We start from the raw sequence: 16985 nt of genomic DNA on the forward strand, positions 1-16985 counted from the left end.
TCTTCGCTCGATTCCAGCTAAAATCGCCCGGTTGTCCGATGGTTAATTAAATTTCAGTCGCGAAGGACGCCAGAAACGAAATTGCCTTTCGTCATGAATTCGATCTGTTTTCAGGCCCCACCCACGCCTCTCCCATTCTATCGGCCGTGACGTTCAAGTTTCGCATAGTCCGCGTGCCGGAGATTCGTCGCTTTGTCCATGATACCAGACAAACTGCCTCTGCTCTGCTAGCTTCGCTGGCGGGCGAAAATTCGCGCGACCTACGGAGAGGTTCGGCGAGTCGTTCGAGTTGAAAGGCACCCGAGGTCCTCTCTCTGTGTCTGGTCTCGCGACTCTGCTGGCAGCGAGTGAATAACCGAGCGACCGACGGGGCGTTCGTCTCTTTATGTAAATCGGTCGAATTCACGGCAAGCAATAAAATGTAAAGCAGAGTGTAGGTGGGTTCCGGGCGTCCTAAATGTCGTACCAAGCGTACCTCCTCTTTTTCTTTCGCCAACTCCTCGCGTCCCTTAGTATTTCCACCCTGCCGCACCTGGTACAAACTGGCAAGATAATGCGGTGGAGGGTGGCAAAGGAAACGTGTGCGCAAGAGTGTAGCTCGTGTTTCTCAGGCGCCACACGTCTTTTATACATATCGACGATTTAAAACTTACCGCGATACACAACGATCTGCCAATTTAGTGCCGCCTTCTCTCCCTTTGTCATGACAGGATCGGGTTCCCGTTTTGCGTGTATACGTGTTTTCCGGAGTTTTTGTAAAGTTGCAGTGAAATTTTGTAACACAATGGCAGCCAGGGAAAATCGAAAATAGAAGCGATTCGAAGAAACAACGTAACTTTATACAGCAAAACTAATTAGACAAGAGCAACGTATAGACAAAGTATAGACGTAGTAAAATACAGTAGGAAGTAGGATAGATGAAAGTCGGCAATATATTAAGAACATAAGTTAAGAAATGTCTAATAGAAAAAGGAATACGTATTCGTATATACAAATATGTACAGATGCTGGGTTTTCTTTTATCCGCCACTGTATATATTCGTTTTAATTGACAAGAAATTCCATCGTTGGAAAAATTCAATTTGAGTTTTAATTTGTAAAGCAATGAACCACAAAAATATGTAAATGTAATAGCGCGGCGGGGTTTTAACGTAATCGGAAGCATTGATAATATGATTACGTGTTAACGACTTTTTAATTGTCAGCTGGAAAATTTGCGAACCATTCTCCGACGTTGGACAAAAGAAGCGATTATAAATTGTTCCGAAGCACCTGTCCTCGCAACGCTTACGCGGCCGAAATTTATATTGTTGTCCGGTCGCGTAATTAATTTCATTTAAGGGAAATTCAGGAAAGCAAATATAACGTAATTTTGTGGAAACAAAGGGGATTCTATTACATCCGCGATGTATCGCTTCCAAATGTCAGGAAAGCTTTGTTTGCCGGTTTGATATAGTACCAAGTATCCTGTAACTCTGTTAATCTATCCCTTCGCGCTTACGACATTCGCACGTGCACGCACCAATTCGTGTAACACGTATAGCTTCTACATGATCTTGACCTTAATTAACTTCAGCTCTATCGACCAAATCGTATGATCTAAGATTATCATACCGATACCATTAGATGTACCTTGATACGCGATTGGAATTTCGTTTCTGTGAAAAACATATACTACCACACCTAAATATTTGAACACCCGGCATAGCACGACTAAAATATTACTATTCTTGTTGTATTTTTAGTGTTATAATTTATAAGTATAGCGAACGTTTCCCTACTGTCAATTAAGTGCTTCATTAAAATTGATGCCATCAGACGTGCGCTACCATATGCGACTGGAATTTCGCTTTTCCCAACACCGTACACTATCACACCTGAGTATTTGGATACGTTCGATTACGATATTAACATTATTGTTATCCTCAATGTTGTAATGGAAAAATGCTTCTCTATCGTTGACTGTTATAATTTTCAGTGGACGAAACAAATTACTGCGTAGGTTGCACGATCAAAACCATTATTAACTACTATACATTGTTAGATTTGTAGACAAAGTTCAGAATATTTAACAAAATAACGGAGCCATGAAATATACGACACGGCAGTGGATGCAGAGCACGCTAAAATGAATATGAGCTGTAATGAAGTCAAATTAATAACATGTACATATACGTGACATCTTTTTACGAAATAAACTTCGCTATCAAAATTTGCTCGTCTCTCTCGATTACACTAAAAAAAAAAAAAAAAGGAACAAAAAAACATTGAAACTCCTGAGCGATCCTAGTTCAAAGTCCACAGACTGTACCTTGCAACCGTTAGTTTCCAGGCAAGTTATCTCGCGAAGAAGCAAGAAACATCACGTGGTTGTAACGAAGTAATCTCGCTTTAAGTGGCAAAAAATTCGTAACGAGATGAAATTCATGTTGGCAAACCGGGATGTTTAAACATAGGCAGCGTAAGCAAAAATCGCGGAACAGCAGAGCTCGGTTCTCTTTTGATACGTTGGTGAAAGAAAGCAGAGTGGTCGCGGCTGGTACGGTAATTCGTTAAAGAATCCTTTAATGTCGTGTTCATTTCGCGTTTGTAATTTCCTCGGGAAAAATGTGTCGTGACCCAGCGCGCTAGTTAGCGAAGGAACGTACTTACTTTTACTTCGAGAAGTAAAGAGAGAGGGAAAAAGACTCACTTGTCGAGCGCTTTCAGTTGCAGCAGCAAAGGTTGATTGTCGACCGCGTCGGAGACATCGCGACGCATCCGGTTACTATGTTGTCTCAAGGCCGCGGTATCATAGGAGGCCACCTCGTAATAGCCGATGTAAGAACTGAGCGTGATACCTGAAACAGATGGGAACCGAACATCCTTCCATTAACTGCTTTATAACTGTGAAAAAAAGAAAAAAAAAAAAGAAACGAGTATGAGAAAAGCTTCAGAAGGTTGAAGCTTAACTATAAAAGACTTTTAACATATAATAAGAATTTTGTACTTTGATTTATTTGATTCTTTGTTAAAATCAACGCTAAAAAAACAAAACTGTTTTATTTTAACGGTACGGTTCGAAACGATATTTGAAGTATATTAAGCTGACCGAAGAGTGTATCTGATGAAGGCTATTACGAACTATATCAAAGATAATAGAGAACAGTATAAAAACACGAAACAGGGAAGACAATAGCTCATAATTTGCTAATGAAAAGAAAAGGGGAGACAAGAAACGGTGAAGTTTTGCATCGCGCAAAAATTGCTAGAACGAACATGAACGCGGCGATTAGTCATGAACTCCTTTATAATTAGACTGTACATCTTTCTCGAGCTCTGGGAAATTTTTTTTTATCAAAGTATAGTACATACTCTCTAGAATACACTGATACACGATATATTTTTGAACTTGGTGGGACAATAAAATTATATCATCGAGGTGCCACTTTCTCGGTCATATTCGACAAAATATGAATATTCATAAATATTCGCGATCTATTTACAAGTGTCGAAAAAGAGAAAAAAAAAAAAATGAAAAATGAAGGGGAAAGAAGAGACGAGGGACGGTGAAATTTTGTACTGTAAAAAAATTACCGGAATTACAAAACAGTAATTAGTTTCTGAAATTAACTATCGTGTTCTATAATTGCATTGTAAAATATTGGATTGCGTGGAATGTCCCATTAACCGATCTCTTGCTTCCCGGACTTTTAACAGAACCGACAAAGAGAAACCACTTAGGATCTTGCAAAATCCGAAACTTCGGGACCTGGACTTTCGCTATCGCGGGGGTGGGAGTACGGTGAGAATTGCGCCAGAGTCGTTTGCACGAACGAGACACTTTGGTCCGTGGAAGGAACAGAGTTCGCGTTTCTTTCTTGTCCAAGTTAATCTCGAAAATTAGCTCGTAGTCTAATAAAAGGTAAATCATTCGGTTAGATTATCCCTTTCTTTGATTCTAGAAAATGAGAGAATCTTGCGATCGAGGGTGCGAGAAACAGCGGAAGAAAATAAGTCACGTCCTTCGTCTTCTTAGACGTGAATAGTTTTATACTTTGATCTCTTGTCTCTTGAATATTTGAACAAACATTTTTGTTAATAAAATATAATATAATATGATGAATAATTAAGATATCGCAGTCGAAGATAGTTGAAAATGGAACAGCCTGTTACATTCACGAATATAAGTTTCTTGAAAATACGTGGTAAATCTAGCAAATTTCACAAACGATTAAACAGTTGGTTTTAGTATATTCAATAATAAAAACAGATATTTAATCCCACAAGAAAATTTGATATGGAATCGATTATTGAATTTCAAATATTCACGTTATTCCTCCGTCATCTTCAATACAGTTGGATAAATCTAATTCTTTAAATTTTCATATTCAAACATGTAAATGTTAAATGCATCCTAAAATTCAATTTCTATTAACATGTTTCTTGAAATATTAAATATACTTTATAATTTATTGCACATTAAAACGTCCGCCGTCTTAGTCGTAGAAATATTGAAATGGGAAAACCATCGAAAGTACACTAGTCATATTTTCCCCTGAGATCTTCATTTCAGAGAAGGCATCTCTGGAAAACTCGACAGAAAATCCTCTTAAAGGATTTTACAGACCCGCTAACTCGGATTCTTAACAACAAGTACAACAAACGAAAAAACGTTTCTTTCCCACATTTTATCCGAAACCTACATCAGGATCGCGTCATCGGGACGAGATAGAATCGAGAAAGAAATAGGGGAGTGCACTCGCGATCAGAGTGGCATTCGTCTTGGTGTTTCCATTGTTTGGTCGGTAAGTACCGGTCAAGAACAAAGGCAACAACACGATGGTAAAGTGTTTGTCTCGTTGCCTATTAAAACGTTGCTCGCGCGGAGTCGCGCAACGAGCGTAGTTTAACAGCACCTCGTGGCGTTGTCCAGGCCGCATCGTACGGCTTACAGCTTACGCAACACCCGCCAATAATCTAATTACCGTGGCTCGCTATCGATGCGTTGGCCAACGGCGAGTTACAATGCGACCACCCTACACCGGACAGTTTGTATCAGATTTTCCATCGACAATAGGTATCTCCGTAGCCCGCAGCCAAACCTCCGCTATGCCTCTATCCTTGTTATGTTATCCGGCAAGATAGCGATTTCAGATAGAAGAAACCGAACGTGACTCTGCCTCTTTGCTACCTATTATCTCTATCGGTGGCGGTTCTGTGTAGTTACGCGAGTTGTGGACACTAGTTACGCAAAGTGTGCGGAATCCTTGCTAATAGCCTAACAGTTTGGTCCTTAGAGTGATAGCGTTAATTACGATCCAGCTGTTTAGAGGTTAATTATGCGCGTTACTTATACCCGATAAACAGCCGTGAAAACAGGCAAAGGGACGTGGCTGGTCATTCGATTGTATGCCGTACACGATACTAGCGATGGGCTTAAGTACGGCGCAAGTAGGTTCGAAAATTCACCAACTAGATTCGAACTCTTCATACGGTGGCGAATGAAAGAAATAATTTTACGAAACATTTTCCTTTCTATAGAAACGGCTGAGTTAAGTAACTTGAAGTATATTTGTCCGATGTTCTTAGGATGATTGGAATTATGCGTTTCCAACCAGATACGAAAAGTTTCTATAGATTTTACGAACCGTCGACTATGTGTTAGAGATAAATATAGAATTTGATTGACGCAGGTATATTCCATGTTTCAGTTTTGATTTACCAGAATGTTTGACCGCAGTTATGACAAGTAGCAAAGAGTTAACGACAGAGGAACGCTCTATCATCGTAATGTTGAAGAAATTATAAAAACATCGATGTTTGATTTGCATTGCACCAGGTGTACAAATATTTGTGCAGGGTAGTGTACACATTGAACTTGATCCTATCGCTACACGCTATCCGCTGTTCGTCACAGAGCGTTAATGAACTGGGAAATTAACAGATAGACCCTATGAATAAACGGATAGTTCGATGGAAGGCACTAGCCGGAATCGAACGTGACTCACCTCTATGTGGTGGCACCGGATGAAGAGGCGAGGCAACGGCGATGATTAAAAGGCAACCGAACACCAAGAAGAAAATCAAGGGCGTCCCGATTCCAGGATGACGACGACGTTCCTTCGACCCGAAGGGATACATCGTGGCCCTCTGGGCCCCGTTGTGCCCTCCTCTAACCTCGTCCTCCTCTTCTTCCTCCTCCTCTTCCCCTTCTTCGTCAACGGCCAGGGCCGTAGCGCGCATCGGCTCGACGTTCTCCGGCCCAGCAATAACTAATGGCGCTATCTGCCTTTCGTCGAACAACCGACCACCGCACTTTGCGAGTCACCCACCAGACTCATCTCTCTTCCTCTCTCGACCTCTGTCTCCCTCCTACTTTCGATTTTCCTTCTCCTCCTCCTCTTCCTCCTCTTCCACCGAACGTGCTTCCGCCACGTCCTCTTTCTCTTCTTTCTCCTCCGCGGGTCGCTCAACCTTTCGACCCTCCTCCCACGCTTTCAGCCTTTTTCCCCCGACTCCTGCTACCTTCGTCGATCGGCAGCTCTTCTTCGTCCTCACGGCCGATCGATCCTACTCCTGAAAAAGAAAGAAAAAAGAAAATGATTCAGCCAGGGAACGGGATTAATTTTTCGAACAGGCTTCGCCAGTCAACGTTTGATCCTCCGCGGATCTTGCGTTGTTCAGATTTTTCTGTCACGGTTACGTCATTGGTTCAAAGGACAGAGAATAGGATCGTCTTCCATACCTTTGTTCGGAATCTTTATACGATGGAACATGTGCGTGTGGATCGAAAGACCGTGACACGTGGGTCTTCGTCGGATACAGCGATTTCCAACTTTTTTCATCTAGTTACTAAAATTCTACGACGTGCCAGAAGATATATTGCATTTGGTTCAAGACAAGTCATTCACACTGCACGGTTATTACTCATTTTGTTTGACAATCTAAGGGGAACAACAACGTCGGTATCTCCGACTAAATAATCAGGTTATTGCATGCTTTAATCCTTTGCGGTCCTTTGTAATTCCAATGGGAATAGCAATTGGTCGAAGCAGGTTTCAGTTATACTTCAGATAAATTAAATATTCAGAAATATTTATAGTGCCATTCGATTTTGAAACGAAATTTTAGATCCAGTCACCGTGGTGACATTTGACTGCAAAGGTTGAGGAGTGAAAATTTTTGCGGCACACCAACGCGCCGCGTAACACAGTCGAAAATCGTCGATCTGATAAAATCGAACTGCAAGTTACCGAGTTAAAGTCAATTTCAGTGACGCTTTGGATTGAAACAGATTAAGCGATGAAATGTCATAGACGAGTGATTTTACAAGCTACCGCTAATCGAAGGAACGTCGAGGGGACCATAGAAATCGACCATGTTTTACGCAAGACGTGACCGAACGCGAAAACACCGGTGAAAAGCGGATAAGGAAGGCGATTCTTTAAACGTCTCCTTAAGAAGTTGTTGCTGAAAAATTTCCTCGAGGAGAGCGCGTGTGTAGTGGAAGTCGGAAGACGCGATGGCCAACTCGCGCGATAAATCATCGTCAATGTTCGCCAGGCTCGTTCGCTACGGCGTTCTTAGATCTTGTATCTCCATCAGTTTCGTGAAAAACTCAGTCAATGAATACGAATACTTCACTTGACGATCATCAAGCCTTTTTCACCGATACTTTTCAAAAAGAAATCCCCTTTAGGAACATACAGCATCTCGCAATATCAGCAATTTAAAAATGAATCATATCGATCCAATCGAGTTTCTGACAGATTAACAGTTTTATAACATAAGCGATTCTCAAGAAACAAATTATTTCTATGAAACCTATTTATTGGTAGAATATGAGGAGCTGATGAAGATCAATTTAAAAAATAGCGTCTGTGACATCACCAGAGCTCTCTACTTTTCAATTTATCGAGTTGAATGTAGCTTCATACAGCGGGTGAAAAACGTACTTGCACATATCCTTATCTTCTAATGAAGCGTTTTCTTATCAGCTTCTGAATTTCATCTTCATACCGCCACACTTTCGTAATCACGTGAAAATACTTGGACTTAAATAACTGATATTGATGATACTATATCGAGTACAGAAATATGCAAATACTTGCTATAGCCACTATACGTGAGACCCACTTTACGAATTGATCGTAAGTGTATATATAAATCGTAAAGATTTGATCTATTTTTACGAAACAAGGAAACATCTTAAAAGTTGACGCTTCCTTAATAAAATAACTGAAAGTAGACTAGTTCCTCGGCCCCTTCCGATCGATTTTTTATTGTAACGCTAAAAATATGTTTTTTACTATTATAATTGAAATTCACAACTTGGGAGTACGATCGATTCCAAAAGCGAGTCCAACATATTACAGCACGCTTTATATATTCCGTGAGTAATTGCATTTTTCTAGTTTCATGACGCACTGTACTAGAGCCTTTTCTGCAAAGCAAACGAGTCATAGCGATAAGAACATGGGGTAGTTATTTACTCAAAGGAGCTCTCTATCTTTCTGCCATGGACACAGACGATCCGGTCAAAAAGCAAGATGTTTTCGACGATTGGGAAAGGTACACGATATTTGCGAAAGCTCTCTATGCCAGGTATTAACGTTACGCGAGACGTTTGCAGTCGTCCAGCAACCAGCAGAACCGATTCTGTCCACCGGTTATCACTGTAAACTTCCACGCCAGCTATGGGAAAACGATATCCAACCGAGTACAGACACAGTCATGGTTCACCCGTTCACATACGACGTGTTGATTTTTGCATTTTTTTTCTACGTTTCCAGTGTCGTGACGGCTATTGAATGACATACAATCGTGTAACCCAAACGAACAATTTGCAACCGTTCCCTTTATACATACTTTTGCCGAAGCTTTTTCTTTTCGTTCTATTAACATTGAAACAATTAATACGTACCTAATCATATAAATCATATAAATGATGATAAATGTGTTATAAATGATTATTTTATTAAAATATGACGAAAATATAACAGAAACGTATAATTATCAGGACGACGAAAGTCCATATCAAAATGATAGACACCAGAACTACAGACGACTGACAAAATTTGTATCGAATAAATAAAGATGATACGAAGAATATAGAATGCAATAAAAATAAACGTCTATCCATTTAATACTTGTTATTTCATAAAACAAAATTATTCAGATGAAAAATACACAAAATCTATGAAATTCACATATAAAAATTACGAATTGATCGTCTTAATTATCCTAGTACTTGTAGCGTTAAGAATGCGAAACATAAGTACAGATTTCTTCGTCTATATACATAATGCATGCTTCGCTTTGGATATTTTATACGCTTCTTCATGCCACGTGCACTCTGCGAATTTTTGCATCCTTAAATTTTCTATAAAATCATAAGCATTCGCTGTCTGCTAATTGTGTTATCGGAGTCTTCATATACGGTGGTAACATTAATTCTTCCAAAATTCTGTCCCCAATAACCGCTTAAAAAAAAAGAACTAAAGAAAGATCGTTTGATTTGAATTTTCACAGTTTCACCTAACGCCCACGAGCCTTTCTCTCTATCTCGTATCTTCCTCTCAGGCAAAAGTTGTTACTTTACTACTCTGTGAATCTTTAAGGCGCAACTAGGCTGAGACGCGTGGAAAGATAGAACGGAGAAACTAGATAACCGTATAACTCTCTCGAATCGGCTTTCCGTTTCGACGTGCGCGAATCAACGATCGTAGGTAACCAAGCAGACCAGTCTACCGTGCAATCTATCTCTCGTAATATTTGCAAACATCCGCATTTTTTTCGCGCTATGTAGGTATGCTGCACGTTGAAAGAACACGCTTTATCGGCGTTCTCCAGCGGCCGCTGGATGAAACAAATTCTCGCGTGGGAGGAAAAACGAGGAAAAAGTGGAGATACGCGCAGCGAGAGGTGCAGAGAGAAAATGGCGAAGAGGAGCATGGTGGGGAATACGACTGGAGAACATGGTCGCGAGAGAGAATTCGACCCGCGTCTCCCTGGCGACAATTTGCAAAATTGTCTCGCGCATACCGCTCGGTTCCGCGCTACGAACGCGTCGTTCTCGGCCGACGATCCGCGAATGATAATCGTCCCACGTAGATACGTACTACGGCTTTGTCCTCTTTCCATGACGCGAAACCGCGATACACCGACTTTGCCAGAAGGAACAATGAAACGACGAGAGTCACGCGGATTTCTCGACAACGCTCCACCTATCATCGCACCAAATATTTAATACCAGACTCTGCATTCGTATGCAACCGGTCGTGATAACGTATCAATTGGCCATTATTAGCGGGAACATGCGACCAACGTGCTCCAATTGGGCGGAACGAGTATGTGTGTCGGGTGTAGCGGTAAACCGGCTACGGTTTCACCGCACAGAGCCGCATCTAGCAATGGGCATTCCGATTTTGGAGCGGTTCAGAGATCTTCGAGACTGTGGAGATTCGAATCGCTTCAAACACGAATCGAAGCCTGGAATTTTTGGCAGTTTTGATATACCTTCGCGCGAAAGTCTTAGAACGATTAGATACTACGTTAGTTTCAAAATTGGAAAAAATCAAGATGAAGGAGGTACATATAGAAAGTGTTGATTCATTAAAATTTCTCCTATAAATTGTATATAATTTAACGTTCGCAATCTGCCGGGATAGAGGAGGTTTATTAAAAACGAAACATCTTCCAAGGTCTTTGAGTGTAAATTTGGAATTTTCGGTTTTGAGCGTAAAATTTCGACATACGTATATCTTGAAAGTCTTGCAATCCTGAATTGAATGCCATAATCGTTTAATTCTAACACACTGGTCTTAGTCTTTCTTTCGAAACACGTGTAACATCGATGCGTAATCGAAGAAAAATACAAAGACTATCAAAGACTATACAAAGACTTCAAGACACGCGAGAGTTACAAGACTTTCAACAGTTTCGTAGCTTTAAATTATATTCGAGGAAATTCAAATGTATACAAATTCAAAGTGATTTTAAGTACTTCAAATGTAGTTGATTGTAAATGCGATTTTCTTCTGGATACTTCGCGTTCTTTCTATTTTTTTTGTCCACTTTTCTTTTATTTTCTTTTTTCTTTCTTTGCCCTTCGTCCCACTCTTCTCCGTGTTTCCGGAGAGCGCAGTTAATTTTCTTGGAGCAGAATTAAACCGACCAAGGGAACGTTTCTCATTATTCGAAACACTCGTCCGGCGTCCAGATGAAATTTCTACCGGGCGAACTTTTAAATTAACGCGTCGGATTTATCCGCGGAAAAACCAGGTCGGAACGTAAGCCTATTCGCTATTTCTGCGTTTGGGCCGAATCCGACTAACGGAACCGATGATGTCACCGGATTTGGGAATATTAACTCGTCGATGCATCCGCGCACGAAATTCTTCTTATCGTGACTCATATGGTTTTTAATTCGTTAAAAATTTCGTGATATATTACTTCCGTGTCACTCTGTGTATTACCGACTATGCATATTAGAGCACAAGACGTCGTCTTGTACAATTAAACTGACATTACCAATAAAATTATACCGCAAGTTAGAGATTACGCGGTGTTCATAAATATTGAATTTTATGTCAATCTATGTTTCTCTGCACACAATTAGACAAATAAAAGTCAAATAGACATTCGTTTTACCCAGCGTATATTACATTATTTCTGTTCAGTTTTGCATCTTTAAACTTCACATTAAAGTCACAGTCTAATAACAGATGAAATCAAATGTAAAATTGATCTCTTACGAAACGATCGGAAATATCACTTATCTATTTCTATCTCTGCTATGATCTTCGTTTGGTAGATGACCCAAGATTGACACATACATAGATCGACAAACATTAAACGAAAAATTAAATTACCCTCGAAAGGTCTGCCTAAAATGGAACGCACCAACCGTGACTAAAATCAGCGAGAGATTAACCGAAATTCCTGTCCATTTCCGGTATTCCAGACCCGATGAAGATATCAAACAATGGTATATGGTGTGTATGGTAGTTTCGGGCGAGCGTGAACCAACGTAAAACAGTCTGAAGCGGCTAAAAACGCGTAAAAAGCTCGGTGCGGGCGTCGAAAATCGTGAGTGCCGATCGTAAAACCCAACGTCGGCCAGCATCGGACAATTTTCCATCGAGCACGCCTCGCTGAACCGTTATCTCGTAACGCACACCAACAAAACACCTTTTGCGTAATGTCCTAAGCGTTCGTCGGCGGAACTCAGCGGACATCGGCACGGAGAGGAGGCGTAACTCCTTTAAAGCAATTACCAAGAGACGGTTTGCAATCGCTCCGAGGTCACCAGAGTCCAAAACTTTCGCGAGACCCGGTCGAAACTCAGAAAATTTCGGATGTGACGGCCTGCTAAAATCGAGGAGGCGAGTCGCGAACGTGCGAGGATTATTAATACTGGGCTTAAGGCGATTAGCGTAGTCCATGGTTACGTTCATCTGCGAAATTGCGTCGATGGCAGACAAGCCGGAGGAGTTTCGGGATTATTAATTTCAAGTTTCTATTGTTAGTTAGCGTCGGGCACCGTTGGAACGATGGAGGAATTGCGAGTGAGCAAGGGATGATTTTAAAATACAAAGATTCGTAGTTCGTAATTAACTCATTAAGGATTATACAATGAGGTAATGAGTACCAATAACGTAAACGTAATATTCTTAGGAGTTATAACTAAAGTAATAACTTTGTCAACGTAGCAGAAGTGCATTACGAATAATAAGCATTTTACATTTTATAGATGCTACACGATGTGAAGATAAAAGAAAATGTTTTACAATTTAGAATATGATATAGTTTATCATAGAAATGGTGTATTGTTACTATTTCTAGGAGTGATAGGAATATCATGTTTTCTTTGAAGATTTGTTAGTTTCATAAATTTGTAAAATATAGATGGAGATGAAACCAACTAAAAAAGGATTTCAAAGTATGAAGATTTATGCTTTACGATTACTCATTGCGTCATTAATGTTACACGTTTTATTTTCCGTCTACGTTTACATTACCGAATTCTGATTTTTAATTGTCGTTGTGAAAGGAAGCTTCAGAAGTTTAATGCTTTTTTGTTACTATCTCTTCCATCTGGATTAAACAATTTTATGAAATTTAAAGAAATTGAAATATCATAGCATTTTGTAAAATTGCGTGTATAGGATACGGATGAAAAATACGTACTAGCGAAAAGGGTATTAAATAAATACTTCGAATACTCTTTTACAACAGCGATATTAAAAAATAAAAATAACGTAGATTGATTGAAAGAAAAAATTACAAACGAAAGGTCACGTTGACCAACGTTGGCCTTTAGTGGCTTAACAAGGATCGACGCGTGGATGTTGATGGATTAACCGTTATGTTTAATATAGTGTGTTGTTTAAACGGCGTGTCGAATTAACTGAATCGAAACGAGGCAAGTTGTTGTGTAATATCGATGAGACGATATTGGCTCTACATAGTCTGCAATTACACGGAGTTAGGCGATTTCGCGGGAAGCTTCGTTGGCTGATAACATTAATTAGTCTTAACGCATGCTTTTGTATTCCCTGAGCAAGTTTCTTAAGAGCATCGTACGGTGAACAATGGTTCTGACTTCCTAACGGACTCTCCGAGTTATTTTTTAATATAACTTTCACGTAGATAAGCGCCCTTATGCAACGCTCGTTACATGCTCCAACTCGATATCCGGTACCGTCGGTACTTGCGTTTAACGCTCGCTTTTCCCATTAAACGACAATTAAAGTCTGGCTATAACTTTTGTAATTTCTCGCAAAGATAGCCACGATTCCTTCGACTATCTCTCCCTTAGCCTTTTTCTCCTCCACTCGTATCTCGTTCGTTTCATAAGTTCATAACCCTTTCGCGATTGCATCGGAAAAAAATGGAGCGCATTGTGTCTATGATAAAAACGTATATAGCTATATAACCTATAAGTCGAGCGCGTTCGTTGATTCGCGTGTGTTCCCTCGAAAAGTCAGCATCCGGCGAAGCCACTTCCGTCAGACGACCTGGTGGCGCTGGGGACGCGTTTTACGTGACATTTAAATCTCCCATCGTGCGCGTACAATCCGACGTAAACACACTAGTGTACAAAACAACGAGGGAGAAAATGTACATGCAACGTATTCTCGACGGTTATTAGGAACGCGAGTTTCGTCAGATTATATGATAAAACGAGACGTCGCGTAACTACGTTGACTCCAGTGATCGCGAGGAAAATGTGGCATCGTTCACCGAACCAACGACTCGCGTTCCCTTCGACAGGTTACGATTTGTGTATGTATATATGTATATATGTACAAACGTACACACCGATGAGCGACGCAGGAGTAGACAGACATGCACGACGAAAAAAAAGCTACGGTGCTTAACCGCGCGAACCGAGGTACGGAGAGATAGATCGAGAGATGGGGGGAGAAAAAGAAAGGAAGATGCCGAAAGGGATGGAAAAGGAGAGACTCGCACGTAGAATATTGCGCGTGCTCGCTGCTCTTGCATACTATCTGACACCTACCTATGCACAGAGGTTGGAGTCCTGCCACGGGCGTCCTTTCCGCCGTGATCCTCGTCCTTCCAACCGGTTCTCGCAGGGACGTCGATTACTCATTTACGGTCATTGTACCGCATCCTGTCGCACCACATCAACTACCCACAATATCACACGTGTGTCACACGGCAGCGTGCAGTCGCGTCGTTCTCTTCCTCTGCTTGGTCGACGATAATGAACAAAGAAATGCGTAGTCTGACAGAGAAAGAGGGAGAAAAGCTGAAGAACTGGCACGCGCGACACCGACTCTACACAACGAGACAAATAGGAACGCGTTCCGCGCCGTACTGACGGACGACAACGCTCGTGACTCGTGTGAACGAGGACTCCGAGGACACCGACTTCCCCTACCATGATCGCATTCGACCCAGCTGTGCTGCGCCCTCTCTCCTTCTGCCTTACGAACTCTCCTCTACCCTTTCTTATTCCCCTAATGTTGCGATCTCTTTCTTTTTCAGAGATCCCTTCCATGGCTGGACGCGGACCAACGCTTTCCAATAGTGGTACGCTGTACCATCAACCCCTCTATCGGTACCCCACTCTGGCTACCATGGTTCGACTCCCACCTCCGTGTAACTTGACCTTAGTCGTCGGTCAAAGGAAAGGAGTGTTTCTGAAATAGGAGGGCGATTGAAGGGTTTACGATCATCATCCTATATCGTTATTATTGATGGAAAACAAGTGATACATGGATGTAATATTTTTACCAATTTTTGTTACATTTATTCTTGTCACTACTAACCTTATTCTCATTTTAAACTATTCCTTTGGTAGTTATTAAACATGGCTGTAATCGTCTGTTTTAATCTGTTTTATCAGGAAATAGTAATTTATTTGTAAAAAAATGTTTGTCATCTTCTCATATAAAAATATGAATGAAGACTATTTACTGTATCATGGAATTCTTGTTCACGTACCTACGATGTTTAGCGCCAACCATACGTGTCAGTAAATGGGAGAAGACGAGAGCGTGATACCGCTGAAGTGGGGTTATTCAGCACGTAAGGGGAAAACCCCTGCAGCTGGCTTACTTAACCCCTATTCGCCCGACCGAGCCACCCCCGCTATAACCAAGCGACGTTTGCCTCGCAGACCACTATATCTTGTTCATTTTCCCTTCCTGCTAGTGGCCACGCCGCTCTGGATGACCCCTATTGATAGACCGAGCTACTTTCGTCCTTTTCATCCTCCCAAATTTCCATCGTTCTCTCTTTCGAATGTAACTCAAAATCCTAGCTACGAGAGGCGCGTACATTTGTTCAATTTGAAATTAAAATTCTGATTTATGATTATAAATTGTTTTAGAAATACTTTGGCAAATTTATTAGACTAGTAAAAGGATTACGCGAATAAAATTTGTTACTTCAATTGTTATCAATATTTAGTGAATACTTATATCAAAAACAGATGAAATTTCTATCTCTAAAAGATGAAATTTAAATGAAGATCGATCGATCGCAAGTGGTGACTGATTGTGATTAGTGCACGTTGCACACGACGGTGTCGCCTCTGTACAATGAAAGAGTAAGGTTATGTGATTATTTGTCAAATAACCTAGTCTTACCTTAGATAACGTTATTTGACACGTAAACGAAGAATAAAGTAAAGTTACACTATTTTGTCAAGTGTCCTGTATAATATTTTACACTATGGTAATGTTATTTACTATAGAGTTGTCTAAATGTTAACTTTATAATCATGTTTTTAATTGGATGTTTTGGTTTCTAGGCTCGTTATTTTCGAGAAGAAGATATAGATGGTACAGTGGTAAATTCTTTAAATTGGTTAAGATTGCTGTTTACAGAGTTATAAATTCTTTTTTACAGAATTTAGGGAATGCTTTTATCTATTTGCAAGGAATGGTCAAATACGTACTCTGGATGAACTTACAATCATCATGAGATCATTAGGATTAAGTCCCACTATCGCAGAATTAAATAAATATTTAAAGGATAAAGGTACAAATAAGGTGAAATGATTTATAATATTATATATGATTTTAAACTCACAAATTTGTAACCACAGGAGGGAGGATGTCTTTTGCTGATTTTTTGGAAGTCATGCATTTACAAACAAGAGCCGAGGATCTGCCGAAGGAGGTAATAGATGCTTTTCAAGCTGCAGACAAATTTAGGACTGGTACTATACCTGCTAGACAATTAGCACACATGTTGCTTCATTGGGGTGAGCAATTAAGTAACAAAGAAGGTTGGTTTTCTTACTTACTCTAGATATTGATTCCAACAAGTGTTCTTAATTACTTCATTTATCTCTAACTTTCAGTGGAGCAAATTTTTAGGGAAGCAAACGTATCTCCAAATGGTCAAGTCAAATACGAAGACTTTGTAAAAATAGCCTGTGCACCTGTACCTGATTATTATTAATATCATTTTATTAATGTCTTTAGTATTGTTATTATTATCATTCTCACTAATATCTTTTA

The 16985-nt window shown here is 40.3% G+C and overlaps 2 protein-coding genes across 4 annotated transcripts in view; one reads left to right on the forward strand and one right to left on the reverse strand.

Annotated features, from left to right (window-relative positions):
* LOC139990849 (disintegrin and metalloproteinase domain-containing protein 10) overlaps nucleotides 1–15005 on the reverse strand; it is a 56858-nt gene extending 41853 nt beyond the window's left edge. For all 3 annotated transcript variants that reach the window (XM_072010404.1, XM_072010403.1, XM_072010406.1), the window contains exons 1-3: nucleotides 14510–15005; nucleotides 5991–6558; nucleotides 2693–2840 (exon numbers count right to left, since the gene is read on the reverse strand). In XM_072010404.1, coding sequence (XP_071866505.1) covers nucleotides 2693–2840; nucleotides 5991–6225 — 383 coding nt within the window. In that variant the 5' untranslated portion in view covers nucleotides 6226–6558; nucleotides 14510–15005. The remainder of the gene's footprint in view (nucleotides 1–2692; nucleotides 2841–5990; nucleotides 6559–14509) is intronic.
* Nucleotides 15006–16043: 1038 nt separating this feature from the next.
* Nucleotides 16044–16944, forward strand: LOC139990866 (calmodulin-like protein 4). The gene is made up of 5 exons (XM_072010442.1): nucleotides 16044–16194; nucleotides 16271–16301; nucleotides 16369–16500; nucleotides 16568–16750; nucleotides 16826–16944. The coding sequence occupies exons 1-5, from the start codon at nucleotides 16192–16194 to the stop codon at nucleotides 16924–16926; spliced, it is 450 nt and encodes a 149-aa protein (XP_071866543.1). The 5' UTR covers nucleotides 16044–16191; the 3' UTR covers nucleotides 16927–16944.
* The last annotated feature ends 41 nt before the right edge of the window (nucleotides 16945–16985 follow it).

The sequence above is a fragment of the Bombus fervidus genome, chromosome 9 (genome assembly GCF_041682495.2).
Source record: "Bombus fervidus isolate BK054 chromosome 9, iyBomFerv1, whole genome shotgun sequence".
In the NCBI taxonomy this organism is placed as follows: domain Eukaryota; kingdom Metazoa; phylum Arthropoda; class Insecta; order Hymenoptera; family Apidae; genus Bombus; species Bombus fervidus.